The following is a 25,980-nucleotide window of genomic DNA, read 5'->3' on the forward strand; positions in this document are numbered from 1 at the left end:
TTTCTTTATTCAGCTTTATGCTATGCTGTTCTGCATGCTGATACCAAAACTGTCTTTCCAAAATGAGGATCTCAAATTATTGCTTCCCAGGTTAAACTCCAAAATCTGTCATTAGCAGAGTGTGGAAGGCCAAATAATCTGGTTTCAAGTTAACAAACGTGTCTCCTGACACATCTTGCTATACACCTTTAGATTAGCAATGCTAAAATTCTTGTTATTCTCCAAACTTACTCACCTCTTTCCCTGCCTTTGGGCTTCTCTATTTATTGTCCTTTTCAACATTCTTTGCCTGATACATTCTTAATGATCTTTCCAATTAAACTCAGATTTCTTCTGTGAGAAATCCTCCCCCAAAACTCCAGTAGAGGGAGTGCTGGTACTTGCAGCTTTCTGCTTATTATTTATACTTTATTACTGCTTAGCTAATTTTTTCCCCCTTCTTAACATTGTTAAGTATTTCAATCATAGTTACTTTATACTTTGCAGCTGAGATTTCTAGTCTCTGAAATTCTTAGTAGACTCTTAATAAATCTCTTGTTAGTTGGTTTTGCCATCTATCTTTCATGCTGGCTAGTTACCTCATGTGTTTAGTAATTTTTTTTGTTTTTCAAATGCAGTGACTGCAAGGATCCAATTATAGGTCTCATTCCTTCAGAGATGATTAGCCTTCTTTTTGGTTGCAAACGAGGATTGCTGTCACCTTGGCTTTCACATTAGCAACCTGCAGGGATCAGGTGTCTAATTTATCCAGAGCCAAGTAGTGTTTTAGTGGACGAGTCCTTCAGGCTATTGGCTTCCCAGGTGGCCGAGTGGTAAAGAATCTGCCTGCCAATGCTGGAGACTGCAAGAGATGTGGGTTTGATCTCTGGATCAGGAAGATCCCCTGGAGTAGGAAATGGCAACCCACTCCAGTATTCTTGCCTGGGAAATCCCAAGGACAGAGGAGCCTGGCGGGTTATAGTCCATGGGGTCACAAAGAGTTGGACAGGACTGAGCAACTCAGCGTGCACATACGCCTTCAGAGTATACAGCACCCTCCAGGGTATCTAGGCCACCATGATGTTAGAAGTATCAGTATAGACTCCTGTAAGGATTTTAACTTTTGTGCCACTCAACTTTCTGCTTTGATTATTTGGTAAATATGTTTAATCTTTCTTACAATATTTAAGGTGGAGCTGCGGTCTGTTTGGTTTTGTATCTCTTAGACGTCCTAGCATTGAAAGCTACACAGTACGTGTGTGTTAAATGAAAGCAGGTGACTTTGTTGATAATGGAATCTGGCCTTGCACAGGGCACTGTGGAAGGCTGAACCGTGAAAGAATACAATAGGGGATGTAAGGGTGCAACAGGAACCAGAAATTGGGAGGTGGTTTAGCGGGGGATGAAATAGGGAGAGGTTTCCAATGCGGTTGCTCTTCCTTTCTCTGTCTCTATGTCCATATATTTCAGCATCTTTTGAGTGGTTTCTTGTGTTTCATTTTCTAAGTCGGGGTCCCCAACCTCTAGGATCTAATGCCTGATGATCTGAGGAGCTGATGTAGTAACAATAGAAATAAAGTGCACAGTGAATGTAATGTGCTTGAATCATCCCCAAACCGCCTGTCTCACTCCTGGTCCTTGGAAAAGTTGTCTTCCACGAAACTGCTCCCTGGTGCCAAAAAGGTTGGGGACTGCTGTTCCAAGTTATGTAGCAAATAATTAGAATGTTTCCTTTATCTGTCTCAAAATGAACTGAAAATAAATAATCAAGTTAGGAAAATTGCCCTTGTACAGATGGATTCTATTTTATTTTCTTGGTTTCTGAGTCAATGTGGTTCTTAGGCAGGGAAAAAATATGTCCTCCTGACTTCAGTGAATACTTCCCCTGCATGTATCGGCTATAAAATGATTAGGCTGAACCAATTATCATCTAGGATTTCTCTTCTAATAGTCTGTATTCAAAATAATAACAGTATTAACAGCGTTTATTGTAGCTATTGTAGCAATTCTGGTGATTAAATTCTTGCCTCCTACATCGATGTTTCTCGCCAGTGTTTGGGGTATTTCTGTCTCCTATGACACTAGTGATTCTGGAAAATGATGCCCCTGTAGATTTTGCCTTTGTGCCATCTGCTGCTAGGAACCTTTCCCGCTTGAAATCTGATGGAATCCTTCACAGCTCATTTAGCAAAATTCTTTGAGCCCCAAGTCTTTGCCTCTCACATAAATCTTATTTCCCACAGTCGACGGAACCCTCTTGGTCTAATCATTGCCCTGGATGAGAACAAAGAAGCAAAAGGCGAACTTTTCTGGGATGATGGGGAAACAAAAGGTGAGCACCATGTTGGGGTTTCCAGACGTGCATCTTTGAGTTTCTCCTGCTGCTCATTCAGCGGTGGGAGACCTCTCACCAGGCATGGTAGCGTTAATTACTCAAGAGAAGAATTCTGGTTTTGGTTGTGCTGTTTAGGAATAGTGGTAGATGAAAGGATGGTAGATGTTTTCCTTGGATGGAAGGAAAACTCCCCTCTACCTCTTAGAATTCTCTCACTGGCCAGCTATATTGTATATGTATAGGCTCTCAATTGATTTTCAGTCAGCCCCTGAAATATGTTTTCAAGGCTGTTTCTGCCATTCAGTGCATCTTCCTTCACTCCAAATGCTTATGAAGAAGCATGGAGGACGTGTAAAACATGCCCATGCTAGTGAGGCAGTGGGAAGACACTTTCCTAGTGCACCTGCATCTAGCCATTCTTCTCAGCTCATTTGCCTGTCTCCAGGGCACTATGGGGGAGCCCGGTGGGCTGCCACCTATGGGGTCACACAGAGTTGGGCACGACTGAAGTGACTTAGCAGCAGCAGCAGCAGTGCACTAAGAAGTCTTGTGGCTCAAGCTTAGGAAGCAGATTCACTGGAGGCATATGCTTTGGAAGCACTTGGGAGGGAGCCTTTTCAAGGTTAAGGTAGGAAGGAAAAGAGAAAACAGTGGCTCAGCCTTGGAAACTCTATCTAGAACCTGTCATTCTCAATGTGAAGCTCTGTTACTGAGTCCAAGCTTGCTCTGCTTGCCACATGACAGGCCAATGAATTGGAGACGAGGTGTTGAGGCAAAGAATAAGGACTTTATTTAGAAAACTGGCAAACGGAGAAGATGGCAGACTAATGTCTCAAAATAACCACATATCCAGGTCTGGATGTTAGGTCCTTTTATAGATTAGAGGACGAGGAGGTGAAGAAGTCAAAAGGTCGTAAGTCTTGCACTTATCTCCTGGAATGGCCAGCCTTGGAGAGGGGGTGTGTTAATTTCTTCCTTCCTGCAACTGTTCACAGGCAGTTAGGGTAAGGATGTCTCCCTGAACAAAGGCACTTTGATTTAACATTCAGGCTTAGGGACAGGGTTCCCCGAAGCAGGCCATTATGTATAGATAGAATCCTTTTAGTGAACAAAAACAATGGGAAACAGAGGTTCAAGTAAAAGAAACAGATTCAACTTGTAGTAGGTTTTCTTCTTCCCTGTAACAGCTTCAAGGAGCACCAGGATGAAATCTGTTTTTCCGTATTGGGCAGGCCAGAGTCTGACTTGCCCCTTTCTCCCTTTCAGATACTGTGGCCAACAACCTTTATCTCTTATGTGAGTTCTCCGTCACCCAAGTGAGTAGTATATTTTTATGCATCTTAAGTCTGAGCTTTGGTCTGATAATTAGCTCCTATCTGTTTGTGTGTATGTGTATTTGTAGCTTCATTTATAACAATAGGGGGACACATTTCTGTTTATGACTTAATGTGCAAAAGAGGCAATGATATGGATACATCAAAGAGTCAGTCTTTTTAAATGAATTTTCAAACGAAGTTTCATGTGTGTGTATGTGTTTCTCTCACCCTCCTTCTCCCTGGCTCAGGGGAAAAATAAGTTTGTGTTTGAGCACACATTAGTAGAGACAACTAAGAAGCATTCAGGGCCATTTGGGTAGCTGGTCTAGGACAGACTACTTGAGTGACTTGAGCATCTGTGTATTCAAGGCAGATCTTTGTGTTTAACTGTTTTGCAGAACCGCCTGGAGGTTAAGATTTTGCAATCAACCTACACAGACCCCAATAATTTAGCATTTAAAGAAATTAAAATCCTTGGAACCCAGGAGCCTAACAACGTTGCAGTGAAACAGAACGGTGTTCCAATTCAAGTTTCTCCTAATGTCACTTACGATTCTAACCTACAGGTAAATAGCTTAGATGTTCCTTCTTGCCAAGGTTGCATTGGTTTCTAAAGGACCAGGGCACACTCTGAAGTCAGAAGTGGGGAAGTTAGAGGGTTAGGATAGAAAAAAAATAAAAGAGGGAGCCAAAGCTGGGATGAACAAGGAGGCTGCTGAGACACTGGGAGGAAGTAAACTGGTCCTTTCCTCTTTTTTCCCTTATCTGCCCCCCAGTCTTCTGTTCTCTCTGCCTGAAACAAAAGAAGAGCAAAGATAGGAGTCTGGGGAACAGGATTAGAGGAAAACTGGGTCTGAAACCTGCTGATTGATTGGTGCTAGAAGGGTTGAGGTGGGATTCCCATTAATTTAAAATTTCAGTTCTTTTCTTTTTTTACTCTATAGAGCTAGATTCTCACTCCAACACATTCTTAGAAAATATTTTGAGTCAATGAATTTGATAAGCTTAGCTAATGCTACTTACTTGGTTAGGTGATAATAATAAAAGAATTTTTCATCACTTTTAATGAGACAATGTTCTTGAATAGGTTATTATCAATTCCTCTGAAATTGGAGCATTATGAAGGATCCTCCACAACACTGTTTGCTACAGATGTTCAAGATAATCTGGGATAGGGAGCAGTGGGGTCATGATGGTTTGTGAGGAACCTTCCAAATTTGGAGAAAAATAAGTAAATTTTGTCTTCTACTAAAATAATATATTGGTATCATTGGACATTTTGTCCTAACAACATACATTGATGATGCATACATTATAAAGTTAGAAATAAAGTATTATGTGACTGGTTATCAGAGAAGGCAATGGCACCCCGCTCCAGTACTCTTGCCTGGAAAATCCTATGGATGGAGGAGCCTGGTAGGGTGCAGCCCATGGGGTTGCTAAGAGTCAGACACGACAGAGCGACTTCACTTATGTGTGCAGCAAAGTGTAAGTCCTTTGTAAGATGCTCATATGAAAATAAACTAATTACCAGTTTGATAAACAGATTAATAAATATACAAACAAAAGAACTCTTTTATTATTTGCATTTAGGTAGCGGACAGGCAACCCAATCCTACCTTTAGGAAATGTTAACTTATATTCTTTCCAGTTACATGTTCAAAGCTTCATGGAGTCATTGAGCAAAAGCTTTGGCGGCATTAGGTCTAGAGCAGGACCTTAAAGACGGTGCATCTGTGTAGAGATTTGTTCAGCTGCAAGTGACAGGAAACTCAGTGAAATGGTAGTTTAAACAAATGGGGATTGTTTTTTCCTTACGGTACTGAGAGTTTAGGATGTGCTCAGTTTCTGGCATGGGCTCAGGGCCTCAGGGTTGTCAGTGCTGAGGTCTTTTCTTCTCTTGTGATTGGAAGTGATGGCTTAATTCCAGTCACTCTAGTCTTGTTAGAGGAAAAAAAAATAAAAATTAAAACAAAGAAGAAGGAGCTGGAAGGAAAAGGGGAAGGTGACGATGACAGAAAGGAAGGGGTAGGCCGTTAAATCAAGAAAGAAACCCTTGGCCAGCCACTTCTGGTGGACTTGCGCTCAGCTATGAATGGCTGCAGCTGTGTTACATGGATTAAAAAAAAAATAGTTCTTCTTTGGGAAGTTTGGTGTTCCAAACTGAAGTAGTAAGAAGGGAATTTTCCATTGGGCAGGTGGCTAGAAGTCTGTTTCACAAATGGGCACCATTATCCTTGAAAGGCCACTGGCTTAGGTAAAGCAGTCAAGGTTGGGGTATTAGCATAAGCCAATCCTGGGACTAAGAAAAGCCTTTTGTTAGCCTGTGAGTCTGTATAACTGAAATAGGCAGGACCCACATCTGGAAGAGGGCCTAGTTTGGACAGATTAACTTGTGGTCAGCTTTTGGAGGGTCTTAGGTGCCAAACTAAGAAGGATGTGATCTAATTCTCAAAGGGTCTCCTATTGATCCTTGAATCAATATGCACCATTGTAAGACTTTTGTTCTGTGGTGGTTTTTTGAGGTATAGGGAAATGTGAGATGAATGTAGACTGGGGAGAGACTGGAAGGATGATAATCCTTAACGTGGGATTTTATGACTCTAGATAAACGAGAACTTTCACTATGGAAGTTACTATTTTACAAGGAGACAACCAGAAGAAAAACACATAGAAAAAATGAAGTATTTGAATTAGTGAATGGAACTCAAAGAAAGTTTCGAGTTTTGAGGCTCTGGGCTTGGACCAGTGAACAGACTAGGATATTAAAAATGGAAGGAGATAGGATTTTGCCTACTTATCAGTTTTGTAATTGGTAAACTGAGACCCAAGGAATTTGAAAGAATCTGTCCAAGTTTCCTCAGTGGGATGGAAGGGAGAACCCAGGCCATATGATTCTTATTTCTCTGTTCTTGCCCCGACTCCAGACCTGTGGGGAATACTGGTTTGGGGGATGGAGGGCAAGAAGATGAGCTCAACTGAGGATGACGCCACATGCTTGTGTTCTGTGCTACAAGGGGACTGTCAGGAAGAGAGTCTTCCTGACAAAATAAGGAAGAGGAAGAGGAGTCAGGGGAGGAGAGAAAAGGGTGATTACAGAAGGTTGCAGTTGACCTGATTCTTTTCAAAATGTTATGCACAAGATTCTGATAGAATTGTGCCATTTTCCCTGTGGTTATTGGCTAACTCCCTGCCCTCTCTCTCTCTCTTCATGGAAGCTCCAGTGCTATGTTACTTGGATTCTTGAGAGACTGGTCTGATTTTTATTTTCTTTCCTCAAAGAAATCTCATGCCTGGCGAGGTCTTTGTCCTGAGGATGCATTTCCTTGATATTTCCCCATTCCTACAGGTGGCCCTTATCACAGGAATTGATCTTGTTCTGGGAGGAACATACACGGTGGAGTGGGATGTGAAGATACGAGATGAAGGAAAAATAGACTGTTATCCTGACCAGACTGGTGTTTCTGCAGAAAACTGCACTGCTCGCGGTTGTGCCTGGGAGGTAACCATGCTGACGGTGTTAATATACATGACAATCCTCTACACTTTGTTTTAAATTGAAGCATAGTGGATTTACCCTGTTGTATTAATTTCTCCTGTACAGCAAAATGATTATGTTATACATATATTAATATATGACAGTCTTTTTCATATTCTTTTCCATTATGGTTTATCACGAGGTATTGAATATAGTTCCCTGTGCTGTACAGTAGGACCCGGTCGTTTATCCATGTTTTATATCATGGTTTGCATCTGCTAACTCCAAACTCCCAATCCATCCCTCACCCAGCTCCCCTTGGCCACCGTGAGTCTGTCCTCTACATCTGTGAGTCTGTTTCTGTTTTGTAGACAGGTTCATTCATGTCACATTTTAGATTCCATGTATAAGTGATATCTGTCTTTGCGGTACTTGTCTTTCTCTTTCTGACTTACTTCGCTAAGTATGATAATCCCTAGTTCCATCCATGCTGCTGCAAATGGCATTATTTCATTCTTTTTTATGACTGAGTAGTATTCTATTGTGTCTATATATCACATCTTCTTCATCCATTTATCTTTCTGTGGACCTTTAAATTGTTACCATGACTTGGCTATTGCCAACAGTGCAGCTATGAACTTTGGGGTACATGTGTCTTTTTGAATTTTAGTTTTATCTGGATGTATGACCAGGAGTGGGATTGCTGGATCCTATGGCAGCTCTATGTTTCATTTTTTGAGAAAGCTTCGTACTGTTTCCCACAGTGGCTGCACTAACTTACATCACCACCAGCAATGTAGGAGGGCTCCCTTTTCTCCACACTCTCTTCAGCATTTGAGACGTTTTACTGATGGCCATTCTGACCCATGTAACATGGTACCTCATAGTAATTTTGTAAAATCCTTTACACTCCATCTACAATTTCACAAGCATGGCACCAGTGCCTAAGTCACTACTTAAAATCTATAGAAAGGGCAGACTTCCAAAGTAACCTGAGTTTTTATCTGGATGTGAAGAATAGATGGGACAGAAATGGGTCTTTTTTAATTTAATTTTATTTATTTCTATTTATTTATTTATTTTTTATTTTACTTTACAATTCTGTATTGGTTTTGCCATACATTGACATGAATCCACCACGGGTGTACATGCGTTCCTTTTTTTAAACAAAATTTTACACGGAGACCAGGAGTGAAAAGTTATGTCACTACCAAAGGGTATATAAGGAAATGACCAATTTTATCCTTATCTCCCTGAAAACTGCGTTTTCTAGCCCCTTTAAGTTTGGTCATCCTAGAGCTCGTGCCGAACTGAATTTGCCTTTACTTTTCAGGAATCCAGTTCCCCTGGAGTCCCTTTTTGCTATTTCGTCAGTGACCTCTACTCTGTCAGTGATGTTCAGTATGACTCACATGGGGCCTCAGCTGTCATCTCCTTAAAGACTTCTCTGTATGCCTACTCCTTCCCCTCAGTACCTGTGAACACCCTCCGCCTGACGGTGACCTACCATAAGGATGACATGCTGCAGTTTAAGGTATGTGTTGACAGCATACGTATCAAGTTCCTACTTCGCACTTTTTTAGTTTCATTACCTTTTGCTCATCAGGATCACAGAACCATGCAATCAGTTTGCTCTTCTAAGTTAGCCGTTGAAAACTGTCGAGTCCTTGGCACACACTTTCATAGTTTTGTTCTCCATCCATTTGGGGTAGGTGTCAAGCAAGGCAAATGTGTCTTGATATTTCACATGGGCTTTTGAGGCACTGTTGACAATGGAGGCTTTTTTCCTGATTTTCCGACAAGTGAATTTTTGCACACATTAAATTAGTGACTTTCAGCAACTGAAAACATTGAAAATTAGCTGATGGACATAGTTTATCCTACATGGGCTTCCCAGGTGGCCCTAGTATCTGCCTTCCAGTACAGAAGATGAAGGAGGTGCAGGTCCAAGCCCTGGGTCGGGAAGATCCCCTGGAGTAGGAAATGGCAACTCACTCCAGTATTCTTGCCTGGAAAATTCCAGGGTCAGGGGAGCCTGGTGAGCTATAGTCCACGGGGTCACAAAGAGCTGGACATGACTGAGTGACTGAGCTCACACACGATATACTAGATCATTATCCTAAGAGTAATTTGGGACCATTGATGGGACAGTGAGGCCTGGTCCAAACTGCCCTTTGAAATGATTACTGTTTCTACCGTAAGAAAAATGGTCGGGAGGACAAGGGTGAAAAAGGAGACAAGCTAGGACGCTACCAGCTGGGTAATCCGGATGAGGTCCTGAGCTTAGACCAGGCAGAGAAAGGCGAGGGAGACATGGACAACTTCAAGAGAATAAGAAGTAGCATCATGGGATCTGGTGATTGATCACAAATAGGCCATGAGGGAGGGAGAGACATCAAGACAATCGCCAAGCTTCTAGCTCGTGTCTCACATGGATGGTGCTGTCATCCATGAAGGGGAACCAGAAGGGGAACTCTGGAAAGATTTGGGCTTAGGCAGAATACAGTGATGAATTCAGTTTTGGGCACTGAATTTGGGATATATGAAATACCTAGAAGAGTATACTGGTTTCTTTTTCTTTCACGATTTAATGACATCTCAGGACAAGTGATGGTCTGTTTTTCGTTTTTTATTTATGTGATTTTTTTTTTAATTGGGATATAGTTGCTTTACCATGTTGTGCTGTCTCTGCTGTACAACGAAGTGAATTAGCGGGTATATACCTATATCCCGGACCTCTTTCGCATTCGTTACACCCCTCCAGGTCACCACAGGGCACCGAGACGAGCTCCCTGCGCATAGCTAGCTTCCCCCTAGCTATCTGGTTTACACAAGATGGCGTGTATATGTCATCCCCATTCTCCCAGTTCATCCCCTCATTGCCGTGCCCACACATCCATCCTCTACGTCTGTGCCTCTGTTTCTTCCCTGCAAATATGTTCGTCTGTACCATTAATGATGGGCTATTTTTACGGTCTTTTTCACTATTGAATTATAAGTTTCTCGAGGACAAGAATTTGTCCTTTCGTCTTTGTACTTCTCAGATATTACACAAAGCCAAGTAGATAGTAAGTTCTCAATGTTTATTGAGAGAGCAAAGATTCAAGTAAGTGTGCATTGCCTGAAAGCATCTTCACAATCTGATATCAACCTGGACTATGAATTCTTCTACATCTTGTAATGCAGGGATGATGCTATTGTATCTTTCCATCCTCACCTTTGTACTGGCACGTGGAAGGTGCCCAGTGGGTTCGAAATAAATGAACTCACTCAACTTTTCAGGTTTAACTCTTCCCTGCTCTACCTCCTAGATTGTACAATAGCTCTCTCCAAAATAATTGCCTCTTTCTTTTAATTCTCTGTGCCATTGCATTTATTTCTCTGCCAGGAATGACTTGGTTTTCTTTCTGTGCTTGATTAATGGCTGTAAAGCTTTGAAGACTCAGCCCCTTTCCCCATGAAACCATCTCAGTCTTCTGGAAACATTGATAGGCATTTCCTTCCCTACAATCTCACAATTCTGTATGTAGTATGTATCACTCAGGTGTTTTGGGCATGCTCTTTCACCTTTCATGTGAATTTCTTAGCATGTGAATTTCTTAAAAGCAATAACTGTGTCTGACTCAGTTTAGTAAACCTTGTGTCTTACTCAGTTTTGTAAACCTTGTGTCTAGTACAGTATCAGGCAGGAATATAGTAGGTACATAGCAAATCAATTTAGATCCCAGTTTTTAGTGAGAATATCTATGATTATTTTAATCAAGAAGAGTTCATGTTTTTTAGGGGAGAAATTTTTTTCAATTCAGAGAAGTTTTCAGGTAGTCATGTACACTGACATACCCACAAACAAAATAATAAAGAATATATCCATAAATTCCAGACTGATTTTCCAAGGTAGAACCGATGTGAAAATAATGTGTTGCTGTAAGAGGATTTAAAAATAAGTTATGGCAGACTCAGATCAAAATGATAAATCTGACGTTGTTCTTCAATTTGTTAATTAAGTTCCCAGTATCATGAGCTTAAAGAAGACAAATATAGTGTTCAGACTCTTTGTCAAAGACATCAGGTTTCTGCTAAGGGTATAGGTTTCAAGACTACTATATTTGCCTAAAATCTGTCTCCTCTGGTCTAGATTTATGATCCCAACAGCAACCGCTATGAAGTTCCAGTCCCTCTCAACATACCCAGCGTTCCATCTGGCACCCCTGAGAGTCACCTCTATGCTGTCCTCATTAAGAAGAATCCGTTTGGGATTGAAATTCGCCGCAAGAGTACGGGCACTGTCATGTTAGTGGCTCTTAGTCTGATTTGGAGTTGATGATCCCCCGTGTCCTTGCCTGGTCCAGTGTCCTTGGAGATACCCTGCTCAAAGCAATGCACCAGCCACTCCCAGATTCTTGAAAAAGTCATTTCCTTCTGTTCTTATGAGAAACCTTTAGTGTCCTGGGAGTAATTCCTGAGTCAGCTGCATGTACCTAGGGGTTCGTTCAACCAATCTTGATGGAGTGCCTTCTCCATATTAGGTGGTTATAGAAGATGAGGTCTCTCTTTCTATGACAAAAATAATAAGGAAATAACAAAAATAATTTGTTAAAATATGCAGAGATTTAGATAGTGACAACACTATGCAGTAAAAACCACAGGGTAATTGATAATTATAGGGAGGTGACTGCATTTGATACTGTGGTCAGAGTTGATGTCTCCAAGGAAGTGAGCTTGGGGAGGAGAAGGAGCCTCCCATGTGGAGGTGGGAAAGTGGGCAACATTTCAGACAGATTGAGTAGTCAGTGTACAGGCCATGAAATAGGAGTGAACTTGCCTTATGAAGGGGAAAAATTCCAGTGTGGGTGGAGTAGTTTCACAAATAAGGAGGTAAATGGCAGGAGATGAGGCTGGGGTTTAGGTAGCTTCAAATCAGGAATGGCTTTGAAGACTTCACAAGATGCTTCAGTGAGAATCACTGAAGAATTGTAAACAGGGGTTGACATGATGTGAGATACTAAAAAAAATAGTAACTCAGGATGCTGCATAGCAAGTGGACTCTGGTGGGGCAAGAGTGGAAACTGGGGCTGCTGTGAAGTGGGGCAACTGAGATGATGAAAGTGATTAGATCTGGCATTCTGGAAGGACCACTGAAGGGAGGGAGTGATAAAGGAAAGTAGAAGAAAGATGCTGGCTCCTGGACTTGCAGCCCTGGCTGCTGTGATTATCTTAATCGTACAGACTTTATGTTTTGTGTGGGAGGTCCACAGGAAATCAAGAGTTCAATTTCCCCGAGACTCTAGCTGCTTGAAGCCATTAGAATAGCCCATTTCTTTTCCAAACATACCCTCTTGTGTTGCAGCTGGGACTCTCAGCTCCTCGGCTTTACCTTCAATGACATGTTCATCCGCATCTCCACGCGCCTCCCCTCCCAGTACCTCTATGGCTTTGGGGAAACTGAGCACACAGCCTTCCGAAGAGCCTTGGGATGGAACACGTGGGGGATGTTCTCCCGAGACCAACCCCCTGGGGTAAGGGCAGAACACTTGGGATCTGGGTCGTTGCCTCTGTCCACCCACACTGCGTACACGTCATGCAGCGGGTGTTTCCTCTTCCCACTCCCCACTCGGAGGCTCACAGTCTGCTTTTAGACAAGCAGGTCGACTCTCAGGCTCCTTTGTTTCTTACGTGTTTATTTCACAGAGAAGACTAAACACATCTTATCAATCAATTTGTTGATTTTGTTTTTCTCAATCTTTCTTTTCAATCTCTGTCTTTTAACCTCCTACCCTTCTCCCCATGATTCTCTCAGTACAAGAAGAACTCCTATGGTGTCCACCCCTACTACATGGCAATGGAGGAGGATGGCAGTGCCCATGGAGTGCTCCTGCTGAACAGCAATGCCATGGGTAAGGTGATGCTGGCATCTTCTCTGTTTTTGTGAATCAGTCCTTCTTGAGGAACTTCAGAATGTGTTCAGTCATGTTGCCCATGAAGTCAAAATTATTATCTTGTGGACAGTGTTTTTCTTTTTTTCCCTTCATTCTCTTTATTTCAGTTCAGTAACATGTAGTAAGGGCTTCCGTGGTGATTCAGCAGTAAAAACCCGCCTACCAATGCAGGAGACACAGGTTCAATCCCTGGGTCAGGAAGATGCCCTGGAGAAGGAAATGACCACCCACTCCAGTAGTCTTGCCTGGAAAATCCCACGGATGGAGGAGCCTGGCGGGTTCTAGTCCATGGGGTTGCACAAGAGTCAGATACAACTTAGCAACTAAAAAACAACAACAAAATGTAGTAATAAGAATTAACTCATTTGACATAAACAGTCTAGGATGGGATAGCAAAATCAAGGGAGTCCCAAGCGTCCTAGAGGTTAGTCAGTGGGAGCCATTTATATAATTTGAGTTAGTGATGAGAGTTTGGGTCAGAAAACTCACTCTGGTGGCACGAGGGTGTAAAGAAAATTTGAGTAGTATATTGGAAAGGCAGTGGGGAATCAAGAAGTAGAGTTAAAGAGCGTGCTTGTGAAAACTGGAGAAATCTGAATAAGGCCTGTATCTGAGTTAATAGTATTATACCAACATTGGTTTCCTGGTTTTGATGACCTACAATGGTTATGTAAGAGTTATCATTGGGGGATGCTGGGGGAAGTGTCCAAGAAAAGTTTTAGCACTATTTTTGCAATTTCTTATAAGTCTTAAACTGTTCTGAAATAAAATCAATAATAGCAGTTTTAAAAGAGCAGAAGGACAAAACATATAATAAGGCAATAGGTGCATCAAAGAGAAAAAAATCCAGGCATATGCCCTGAAGACTTTCACTTAACTTTTAAAATTCTCTGTAGGTTTAGTACAAATTGCCTTCTCTCAATACTCCACAATAGAGACATAGGAAGAAGGAGAATGTATGAATTTCAGGGGTAATTTCTCACTTGAAGGTTCCATATTGATTGGTATTTTCTGCATTTCCAGATGTGACCTTCCAGCCCTTGCCTGCCTTGACATACCGTACCACAGGAGGAATTCTGGACTTTTATGTGGTTTTAGGGCCAACTCCAGAGCTTGTCACGCAGCAGTACACTGAGGTAGGAGGGAATTCAGTTGGTTACCCAGTATTTATACAGCACTTTCTGTAGCTCTTAGATGATAACTGAAATTGTTGGTCTTTCTGGGTGACAGGTAGGTTATAGAATAATGAACAATAAATCTATCCCAATAGCTGTTAAATTCATAGCCTCTCAGAGTATTGCAGAGTAACAGAAGTAGCAATAATACCGCTGGTTATAGCTGGCAGTAGCAATGGTAATAGTGGTGATGGTCGTCATAGGGGTGGTGGTGATGGTGTGATGATGGTGGTGATGGTGGTGGTAGGGTGGTGATGGTGGTGTGGTGGTGTGGTGGTGATGGTGGTGGTAATTGTGGTGAGGGCTGGGATAGTGGACATGGTAACTGTGGTCGCAGAGGTCGTCACAGTTGCTTTGGCATCAGCCAAACAAACAGTGTTATAAAACGTACTGTCTGTCGCTGATATATTACTTGCTGCACGTCAGATCACTTTCCATATATTAATTCACTCAGTCTTCACAAAACACTATGAAACAAATACGTTCTTATCCTCGATTTACAAGTGAAGAAACACGGATGAGAGGTTATTTCACTTTTGTCCAGAGTCACATAGCCAGCAGAGGTTGGATCCTATAGGGCAACCCAGGCATTTTGTTTCTGAATTTCATGTTCTTAACCAGTAAGCTAGAAATCCCTGGAAATAGGAGTAAAGTCAGATTTTCAAGAGAGGCCAAGTCTGGCAGGATGATTTCTCTAAGTTATCCTAGTGGCTTTGCATCCTCTTCATTTCTCTCTGGGTTTGAGTTTGCCGATTATCTAACTGGGGATGCTGGAAAAACATTATTACTTTGTGTGCAACTTTAATCCAAGTTCTTCTTTTTAAGGACTAAATTTTGTTTATTTTCTAGTTGATTGGTCGGCCGGTGATGGTTCCTTACTGGTCCCTGGGGTTTCAGCTGTGTCGCTATGGATACCAGAACGACTCTGAGATCGCCAGCCTGTACGATGCCATGGTGGCTGCCCAGATCCCCTATGTATGCCATCAGCCTGTGGGGTTCTGGCTCTGGGACCTCGTGGTCAGCCCTTGTCTCGATGTCTGCATTTGTCTGATTTTTGCCAGACTCTACGAAATTACAAAGCACTTTCTCATACAGGATCACACTCAGTCTCACTCTACCCAGTGGTCATAATATAAGCAGGGGAGGGGTGTCATTGTCCCCAACTCGAAGAGTCACAGTGATTTGCCACAGGAGGAGGGCATTGGCTCAGCTCTAGGGTTCTTTCTACTAGATCACGCTTCCATTTCTTTCACATGACTTCATGGCATCTAGTCAAAAACATCCTTGCTACCGTATAAAAGGTAAAGAGTAGTTTTGCTTCGTTAAAAGAAATTGACCCAAATTCATTTCAGACCGTTGTGTCTATAGATATAACCTCAGTTCTGACACTTCGCCAGCACTAAAGCTCAGTGTTCCCCCAGCTTTGATCTAACTCGTGGTTGAATGTAGGGATCTTGGGACTGGTTTCCAGAAGAAATACGTGTGAGACAAACTTCACCTTTACTTGAAGATGAGTTGTTTTTTAGTCTCTAAGTTATATCTGACTCTTTTGTGACGCCATGAACTGCAGCCCTCCAGGCTCCTCCATCCATGGGGTTTCCCAGGCAAGAATACTGAAGTGGGTTGCCATTTCCTTCTCCAGGGGATTTCCCCAACAAAGGGATTCAACCCGAATCTCCTGCTTTGGCAGGCAGGATTCTTTACTGCTGAGCCATTGATTTCTCTATTAATCAATATTATTCTCTGAATTTTCTCTTGTTTCCTATTAATGGAAAGTCTAGCATGCAATATTTTATTCTTAATAAGAAGGCTGTGTCTGATTACCCCCAGGATTGTTGTTCCAAAGCAATTAGAGATGCTTTTGTTTGTTTTATTTTTAGTGGATTTACTGTCCATGTTGTTAGTACTGTGCTAGTACTGTGATAGTATATTATTTTGTCTGAATCTGAACCCCTGATACCTGAGTTGGCTTCCTGGAAGAGATAACTGTGTTTGCTCTTTCAGTTCAGTTGAGTCGTTCAGTCATGTCTGACTCTTTGCGACCCCATGGACTGCAGCATGCCAGGCTTCCCTGTCCATCACTAACTCCCAGAGCTTGCTGAAACTCATGTCCATCCAACCATTCCATCCTCTGTTCACTCCTTATTCTGGCCCTTTACAAAGCACTTTCATTGACTTTTTTCATGTATCTCCCCAGACAAAATTGTGGAGGTTGACATTATCATTCTGCTTTTTGCTAATTTAGTTTTTTTTTCTATTTTTACTACTAAAAGTTTGAGAATTAGGTGAATTTTCCAGAACCTAATACCTAGCAAATAACAGAGGTGGGATTTGAAAGAATCAAGAAGATGCTGTCTGAACTTGACCCCTGGCTACTGGCCCTGGTTACTGGACCATTGTTCTCACGTGGACCTGGGCTTGTGTAAGTTTCCTCTGTCCTCTTTCAGGATGTGCAGTACTCAGACATTGACTACATGGAGCGGCAGCTGGACTTCACCCTTGATGCCGAGTTTGAGGGGTTTCCAGCTCTGATTACTCGCATGAGGGCCGATGGGATGCGAGTCATTATCATTTTGGTTAGTTGCTTTGTGACTGGGTGGAGTCTGTTTGGAAGACTGAATGGACTTTGGTGGAGAAAGCTTTATGTGTGTTTTCTTCTATACTATGAGTAGAGAAATTAAGTATATTTCCTTGGGTTCATGGAAGCTCTATAACACGGGTGGAAGGCATACCTCTTCTTGGGAGGAATTCTCCTTTTCCCTACCCTGAGTCATTCTCTGGCTTTGGTTTCCTCACCTGACCTGTGCTTTGATTTTAGGACCCAGCCATTTCTGGCAACGAGACCAAGCCCTATCTGCCATTCACAAGGGGTGTAGAGGATGATGTCTTCATCAAAGATCCGAGTGATGGGAGCATTGTCTGGGGAAAGGTATGCTCTGAGCAGTGATTCACTAATCCCCATGCTATCAGTGGGTTTGCACTTTTTTTTTTTCTTTTTTCCATTTGGACTTTGAGGTCAGAAGTTCTCATATTCTCCATTGGTATTTGTCACCACTATTAAGGAATTTTAAAGGAGTGTGTGTACATTGTGTGATCCAGTTTTCTCTAGATCAATCCTACAAGAAAATCGAAGTACTATCAACCCTAGAACAAGGTTTATAATTTCTTGTGTGCTTAACCCTTCAGTTGAGTCCAACTCATTGCAACCCCATAGACTGTAGCCCACCAGGCTCCTCTGCCCATGGGGTTTTTCATGCAAGAATACTGGAGTGGGTTGCCATTTTCTTCCTCCAGGGGATCTTCCCAACCCAAGGATTGAATCCGTGTCTTCTGTGTCTCTTGCATTGCTGGTGGATTCTTTACCACCTGAAAGCCCTATGGTTTCTTAGGAAATGCTATATAAGAGAAATTATCTACTGCATTGCTTTAAAATATGTTTCTCTTCCCAGGTCTGGCCTGATTTTCCTGATGTGGTAATAAACAGTTCTCTAGACTGGGACAGTCAAGTGGAGGTAAGGGGCTTGTGTGGATGTGGGGGATCAGGGATGTCAAGAAGGTGCCACCATGCTTAGGATACGGGACATCCCTGTGCCATGAGCACAGGCGACATGAGGAAACTCACACAGGGAACGTGTCCTGTGCACCTGTCTTGTGCCAGTCGCTTTGCATGCAATATTTTACCCAGTTGGGAGGTAGGTATTTTTTGCTTTGCATAACTAAGACTCAGAGATCTTAAATTACTTGTGTCCATGGTTTCAGGTGACAGAGTGATGATTTCCACTCCATGACTCTCAGATTATAAACATCCAGGAAATTTCCACTGAATGAAACCTCTAAGAAACACTGTCTTTTGACTGAATTAATATATTTATTGTTCCTTTTGCAGTTTTTGCTTTGAGTATCCTTTTCAAACAGTCTCTCACCCCTGTCTTTACTGATTGGTACATCTTTCTTTTTGTGGGTAGACTTCTCCATCTTCACTCTTATAAATCCCCCCATCTTTCCTTAGGTTTCTCAGCTTTGATCTCTTTTCTTTCTTTTGCTGTGCTGAGTCTTTGTTGCTGCACGTAGGCTTTCTCTAGTTGTGAGCGGGGGCTGCTCTCTAGTTGTGGCACACGAGCTCCTCACTGCAGTGGCTGCTCTTGTTGCAAAACATGGGCTGTAGGCACCTGACCTTCAGAAGTTGTGGCACGCAGGTTTACTTGCTCCGCAGCATGTGGGATCCTCCAGGACCAGTGATCAAACCTGTGTCCCCTGCATTGGCAAGCAGATTCTCAACCACTGGACCACCAGGGAAGTCCCTCAACTCTGATCTTATCTCCAAGTTTCTAGCCATATGTTAAAACTTGCTCTCTCCTGGGAACAGGTTCTCACTTATCATGGATCTCAGATGAGGATCCAAGGGAGAGAACCTAGCGTCCTGCAATCTCTATTGTTTCTCACAGAAGATCACTTGAAGATTGGTGGTCCAGGCAGGCCACATGGACATAGGAGTCTGCCAGAGAAGTTCAGGGTCATGGGCTCCTTGACTTTTACTTACTTATTTTAGTTTTTAGTATTTTCCTCCAGCTTAACTGAGGTATAATTGATAAATAAAATTGTATATATGTAAAGTATACAATGTGATCATTTGATATACATGTATATCATGAAATGATTACCAGAATCAGGTTAATTAACACATCCATCATTTCAGATAGTTGCCATTTGTGTATGTGTGTGGGGAGAATCTACTCTCTTAGCACCGTTTAAGTATACAATACAGTATTATTAACTATAATCACCACATTGGATATCAGGTCCAGGAACTCATTCATCTGATAAGTGAAGGCTTGCAACCTTTGGCCAGTATCTCCTCATTTCCCCACCTCCTCGCACCTGGTAATCACTATTCTCCTCTCTGTTTCTATGAGTTCAACTTGTTTTTCTCTGATTCCACATATGTGAGATCCTACAGTGTTTGTTTTTCTCTATTTGGCTTATTTCACTTAGAATAATGCCTTCTAGGTTTATCCATGTTATTGCAAATGGCAAGTTTTCCTTCTTTGTCATAGCTGAATGATATTCCACTGTATGCACACACACATACATACCACATGTTCTTTATCCATTCATTTGTGGGCAGACACTTAGGTTATTCCAACATTTTGGCTATTGAGAGGAATGCTTCAGTGAACATGGGACATATCTCTTCAAGATACTAATTTTGCTTCCTTTAGAGGATATACCCAGAAATAGGATTGCTGAATCACTTGGTAGTTCTATTTTTAAGTTTTTGAGGGAACTCCATAGTGTTTTCTGTATGTATTTTCTGGCTATACCAGTTTATATTCCCACCAGCAGTGTCCAAGGAGTCCCTTTTCTTCACGTGCTTGCCAACACTTGTTATCTGTCATCTTTTTCATAAAAGCTGTCAAAACAGCTTATCTTTGTGGTTTTGATTTGCATTTCCTTGATGATTAGTGAAATTAAGAAACTTTTCATGTATCTGTTGGCCATTTGTAGGCCTTCTTTCCAAATATGTCTGCTTAGGTCCTTTGTCCATTTTTAAATCAACTTATTTGGGGGTTATTTTCCTTGTTATTGAGTTTTATAACTTCCATATGTATTTAAAATATCAACTCATTGGGTATTTGCCAGTTAAATATTTTCTCCTGTTTTGTACGCTGCCTATTCATTTCATTGATTGTTTTTTGTAGAGAAGCTTTTTAGTTTGATGTATTTCACTTAATTTTCTTCTGTTGCTAGTGCTTTCTGTGTCGTCAAATCCAAAATGTCATTGCCAAGACCAGTGTCAAGGAGCTTTTTCCTGTGTTTTCTTCTAGAAGTTTTATGGTTTCAGGTCTTACTTTTGAATCTTTAATTCATTTTGAATTAAGTTTTAGAGCTTCCCTGGTGGCTCAGAGGTTAAAACATCTGCCTGCAATGCGGGAGATCTGGGTTCAATCCCTGGGTCGGGATGATCCCTGGAGAAGGAAATGGCAACCCACTCCAGTATTCTTGCCTGGAGAATCCCATGGACAGAGGAGCCTGGTAGGCTACAGTCCACGGGGTCGCAAAGAGTCAGGCACAACTGAGCGACTTCACTTTTACTTTCACTTTATGAGCAGTATAAGATAGGAGTCCAGTTTCATTCTGTTTTCATTTTTTTTTGGCTGTGCTGGGTCTTTGTCACTGCATAGGCTTTTCTCTAGTTGAGACAAACAGGGGCCACTCTCTAGTTGTGATGCTTGGGCTTCTCATTGTGGTGACTTTGCTTGTTGTGGAGCATGGGCTCCGGGCATGTGGGCTTCAGTAATTGCAGTTCCTGAGCTCTAGAGTACAGCCTTAATAGTTGTGACACATGGCCTTAGTTGCTCCTAAGCAAGTGGGATCCTCCCGGATCAGGAACCAAACAAGTGTCTTCTGCACTGGCATTCATTGCATTCTTTACCACTGAGCCACAGGGGAAGCCTCGGTTCCATTCTTTTGCGTGTAGATATCCACATTTTTCTTTTCTCTATTTTTCCCACTCCACCCAGTTTGTAGGATCTTAGTTCCCTAATCAGGGATTGAATCCAGGCCCCCAGTAGTGGAAGCATGGAGTCTTAACCACTGCACCACCAGAGAATTCTCTTCATGTTTTTCTAACACTGTTAATTGAAGGCTATCCTTTCCCCATTTATGTTCTTTGCATCCTTGTCAAAGATTAATTGACTGCATATCCATGGGTTTATTTCTGGGCTTTCTATTCTGTTCCACTGATCTATGTGTCTTTTTTTTTTTTTTTTTAACCAGTTGTTGTTTTCGTTTGCCTGCTAAGAAATGGGGCCAGGGGGGTACATCATGGGTTGAGGATAAGGGGAAATAGCATTGTAGAAGCAATGAAGCAAGAGTGGAACACAGACTGGAGTGAGGTAGAACTAGGACCTTGGAGAACAGCAGAATTGTCTTCCTTTCATGGGCAAGAACCCCTTTAGTGGGGTTCATAAATCAAAATGGTGAAATCGCTCACTTGTGTCTCATTCGAGATTCAGTTATCTCTCAGATGCGACTGGTGTTGACTCTGTCTATGCTCAGTTCAGTTCAGTCGCTCAGTCGTGTCTGACTCTTTGTGACCCCATGAATCGCAGCACGCCAGGCCTCCCTGTCCATCACCATCTCCCGGAGTTCACCCAGACCCATGTCCATCGAGTCAGTGATGCCATCCAGCCATCTCATCCTCGGTCGTCCCCTTCTCCTCCTGCCCCCAATCCCTCCCAGCATCAGAGTCTTTTCCAATGAGTCAACTCTTCGCATGAGGTGGCCAAAGTACTGAAGTTTCAGCTTTAGCATCATTCCTTCCAAAGAAATCCCAGGGCTGATCTCCTTCAGAATGGACTGGTTGGATCTCCTTGCAGTCCAAGGGACCCTCAAGAGTCTTCTCCAACACCACAGTTCAAATGCATCAATTCTTCGGTGCTCAGCCTTCTTCACAGTCCAACTCTCACATCCACACATGACCACAGGAAAAGCCATAGCTTTGACTAGACGGACCTTAGTTGGCAAAGTAATGTCTCTGCTTTTGAATATACTATCTAGGTTGGTCATAACTTTTCTTCCAAGGAGTAAGGGTCTTTTAATTTCATGGCTGCAATCACCATCTGCAGTGATTTTGGAGCCCCCAAAAATAAAGTCTGACACTGTTTCCACTGTTTCCCCATCTATTTCCCATGAAGTGATGGGACCAGATGCCATGATCTTCATTTTCTGAATGTTGAGCTTTAAGCCAACTTTTTCACTCTCCACTTTCACTTTCATCAAGAGGCTTTTTAGCCTCTTCACTTTCTGCCATAAGGGTGGTGTCATCTGCATATCTGAGGTTATTGATATTTCTCTCGGCAATCTTGATTCCAGTTTGTGTTTCTTCCAGACCAGCGCTTCTCATGATGTACTCTGCATATAAGTTAAAAAAGCAGAGTGGCAATATACAGCCTTGATGTACTCCTTTTCCTATTTGGAACCAGTCTGTTGTTCCATGTCCAGTTCTAACTGTTGCTTCCTGACCTGCATACAGATTTCTCAAGAGGCAGGTTAGGTGGTCTGTCTACGCTAATCCTCCACTTTCCTCCTCTACCTGAGCTGGAGCTCTCTGTTTCTGGTGAAAGGTTCTGTTTTGTTGTTTCTATAGTTCTACCTCCATTTTCTAACAAAAAAGGCCTTCTTGACATGCTTTCCCTTCGCAAGATGCTCAGTGATGTGACTCAACACCTTGACATTCCCTGTGAGTTGGATTCCTGTGTGCTGGTCCATTTCTGTTGTTTCTTCTTGCTGTTCCTTGTGGTCTTTTATCTAGATGTTGGTTTTCCACTGGCCTATTATCTGTTGTGTATCAGAACTGGAAGTTCCCCAATCCAAGTCTTCTTTCTGTTGTTCCCCTGCCACCCACACCCTTGCCACCAGCATTATTTAGCTTTTAACTCTTGAAATGCACTGATGAACACAGAAGAACCGATTTACTAAGACATACAAAGGGCCATAAAAGTCCATAACAAGCATCGTAGTTATGTAGAAATTTATGAAGATTTGCTGTTGTTAAGTGGAATGAATTCACAATTATGCAGTTTCTAAGCTCAGTGTGGTGGGGGAATACAAGGGTCAATGAGGGCCTTCCTCTCCAAAGGGTTATAGTTCTGGAGTTATACCTTGGGTCCATTTTCCAGGTTAAAATAAAGACACTGTTTTTATCATTTGAAGAAGATAAGAGAAAGGGGAGTTGAAACTTTCTCTTTAAGTTCTTCCAATTTAGTTGACACACAATTAACTCTTCTTCATAGAATTAGGATAAGAATTACATGGAATAATGTACATATTTAAAGCCTAGATCACGCAATAAGTATTTGACCCTGCACTTTTCAGGTGACTCTGAAACCATAGAAAACCCGGATACATATCGGTTAGATAGTTTAATGTCATAAAATGCAACCTTACCTCTTACAGCCTTTTCCTCCCGAGAATGAAATAGGGGAGAATCACCTGGATGTTTCTTTCTAGCCTGTGGATAATACATCTGCTCTCTGCCCGCTTCAAGCTGCAGTCTCTCTGGCTCATGCTTTGTATTTGAGGAGAGCTTAGGAAACTTCAGGATGGAGGTTGAGGAGTGGGTCTCTAACAGATGAAACAGTGAGTTCAGGGTGTTGGTAGCTACCATTCATGTTGAATCAAAGAGGAAAACAGTCCATGAATGCTTTCCGGATGATAAGAAGGGGCTTCATTTGTGCTCATTTCTGTTCTTTGCATTCATTGTATTTCAAATAAGCTAAGAACATTCCTTAAGCTCTGTTTGGATTAACTATCACCACATAGTATGGGTTTTGTAAGTTAAGCTTTCAGGAAATGCCAGTTTTCTGTCTAGTATATTTATTTGGGACAAATAAATTATATTTCCTTCTTACAGAAATACCGGGCATTTGTGGCCTTTCCAGACTTTTTCCGTAATTCAACCATCGCATGGTGGAAGAGGGAGTTGACAGAACTGTACACCAATCCACGGGAGCCAGAGAAGAGCTTGAAGTTCGACGGCTTGTGGATTGTAAGTGTGCACGTTCATGTCTGTGTACATGGGGACAGTTGCGTTTCTATCTCCGCGTGCCTCAGCATATGTATCCCTGACCTTTCATCCGAAGAGGTAATAGTCATCCAGGAAAGACTTTGAACGCATCAGACTGCAGCTCTTCCAGTCAGGACCGGCCCACTCTGATACACCTCTTAGCTTGTGCCTTGTCTGAAGTTCTGGCTATAAAAGTCCAAGGTGATAACCAAGAATTCCTTGGAACCGAGCCTACTTTACACCCTCAGTGAGAGTTTTTTCAAATCCTCTAGCCAGTCATTCTGTAGGGCTTTCCTGATCTTTCTCAAGCTGGATTTGATGAATCTCCCTGGGCTTGTATCTATGGAACTATTGGATGGTGAACAATATACTCTCTGCTTCCTTGTCTCTGAGTTGACAGGATGTAACTCTTTTTAAAAGTAAAGTATTTCCGGGTTTGATATTTCTAGGATATGAACGAACCAGCGAGCTTCGTGAATGGAGCAGTCCCTCCAGGCTGCAAGAATGCCATTCTGAACAACCCTCCCTATATGCCACGTGAGGACCCTTGGCCTTCTCTGCTGGCAGCTTCATGGGTACAGGGAGTGAGCCCTGCCAGAGCCCAGCAACCTGGCATTTGCCCTGATGCTCAGGGACATCCTGACTGATGCTCTGTTTTGCAGGGGGGTGGAGGGGGTGGCAAAGTAACAAGTGCATTCCTGAGAACTTTACCCAGTTGGGTGTGGGCAAGTTATTGGCCCCTTGAGTGAATTTCTCAGTTTTTTTCATAAAACACTTAACAGTGGTAATGTCTCCAACAGACTCTATAGCTCAGTGTCTTACTTCCATAGGCTCATGTGAGTCCCTCCCCAGGAATTGGTTGTGTCACCAGTGGGTGGACATGCTCCCTCCCCTTACCATGGAGTCGGTGACTTTGGCACTGTACTTGTATTCATGTCTTGGATCCAATTATTATTTTCTCTATGAGTGGTATGAGCTTCAGCAGATGACTCGCTCTTTCCGAATCTCAGTTTTTTAAACTGTAAAAGGAGGATCATGACATCTTCTTCAAAGAATCATGATGAGTATTATATGAAATAACGTACATGCTAGAAGCTTGGTTGGAGCCCGTCCGTGTTTGACAACTGTGTCCTCTGCACACCACTGCTTTCTCCTCCGGGGTCCTGGATGCTGACAACACCTGCAGGTGCCACTGTAACTAAGAGCCAGGCACATTTCCAGGACGCTGGGGAGAAGAGGGACCCATGCTGAGGAAAGCTTAGCCTTAAAAGCCAGACACTGCCTTGCTTCAATCCCATGAAGTGAGGTCAAGGCTAAATAGGATCAGGCAGGGGTCAATGTCACATCGCTAGATCTTTCTCCTCAGATCTGGAGTCCAGGGACCGGGGCCTGAGCAGCAAGACCCTGTGCATGGAGAGCCAGCAGGTCCTGCCTGATGGCTCACCGGTGCTCCACTACGACGTGCACAGCCTCTACGGGTGGGCCCAGACCAGGCCCACATACGAGTGAGTCGTCATTGCCCTTCTCCAGTTGGGACAGCCTGAGGGGACAGCCTGGGACTGGGGGAGCTACCCGGCTCCTCCTTTCATTCCCTCTTCCAAAAGTTCAGTCAGTCAGTTCAGTTGCTCAGTTGTGTCTGACTCTTTGCAACCCCATGGACTGCAGCACACCAGGCTTCCCTGTCCATCACCAGCTCCTGGAGTCTAGTCAAACTCATGTCCATCACGTCAGTGATGCCTTCCAACCACCTCATCCTCTGTTGTCCCCTTCTCCTCCTGCCTTCAGTCTTTCCCAGCATCAGGGTCTTTTCCAATAAGTCGGTTCTTCAGGTTCTTCCAATGAAGTTGGTTTCTTTGCATCAAGAGTTGGATAGATTTTAATTATAGCTCTATAGCAATTCTCACTTATTGGGTTGGCCTTAAACTTTGGGTTTTTCTGTAACATCGTATAGAAAAACCCCACTGGACACTTTTGCCAACCCAGCATTAAACACTCATGAGCATGTAGCCACATCCTGTGATCCTAGTGAGGAGGACAGATTTAAATAAGAGCTGGTCATGCTGGTGAAAGGCTAATAGTCCTCATGGAGAAAACACACATGGAGACACAGGCAATCATCACAGCGTGTGGATGATGTTATAGTAACTTTAGCTATTAGAAAGGAACACAGAGGACTGGTTATCTCTTTCCTTG

General features: G+C 42.6%; 1 protein-coding gene across 1 annotated transcript in view; it reads left to right on the forward strand.

Annotated features, from left to right (window-relative positions):
* Positions 1-25,980, forward strand: part of MGAM (maltase-glucoamylase) — an 85,440-nt gene that overhangs the window by 43,954 nt on the left and 15,506 nt on the right. The window contains exons 21-36 of the mRNA XM_040259902.1: positions 2,223-2,311; positions 3,581-3,630; positions 4,029-4,196; positions 6,980-7,132; positions 8,442-8,642; positions 11,244-11,398; positions 12,456-12,624; positions 12,906-13,002; positions 14,068-14,180; positions 15,069-15,194; positions 16,667-16,795; positions 17,038-17,148; positions 17,669-17,731; positions 23,635-23,769; positions 24,237-24,324; positions 25,154-25,292. Coding sequence (XP_040115836.1) covers positions 2,223-2,311; positions 3,581-3,630; positions 4,029-4,196; positions 6,980-7,132; positions 8,442-8,642; positions 11,244-11,398; positions 12,456-12,624; positions 12,906-13,002; positions 14,068-14,180; positions 15,069-15,194; positions 16,667-16,795; positions 17,038-17,148; positions 17,669-17,731; positions 23,635-23,769; positions 24,237-24,324; positions 25,154-25,292 — 1,986 coding nt within the window. The remainder of the gene's footprint in view (positions 1-2,222; positions 2,312-3,580; positions 3,631-4,028; positions 4,197-6,979; positions 7,133-8,441; positions 8,643-11,243; positions 11,399-12,455; positions 12,625-12,905; positions 13,003-14,067; positions 14,181-15,068; positions 15,195-16,666; positions 16,796-17,037; positions 17,149-17,668; positions 17,732-23,634; positions 23,770-24,236; positions 24,325-25,153; positions 25,293-25,980) is intronic.

This window comes from Oryx dammah, unplaced genomic scaffold (genome assembly GCF_014754425.2).
Source record: "Oryx dammah isolate SB20612 unplaced genomic scaffold, SCBI_Odam_1.1 HiC_scaffold_18, whole genome shotgun sequence".
Classification (NCBI taxonomy): Eukaryota; Metazoa; Chordata; class Mammalia; order Artiodactyla; family Bovidae; genus Oryx; species Oryx dammah.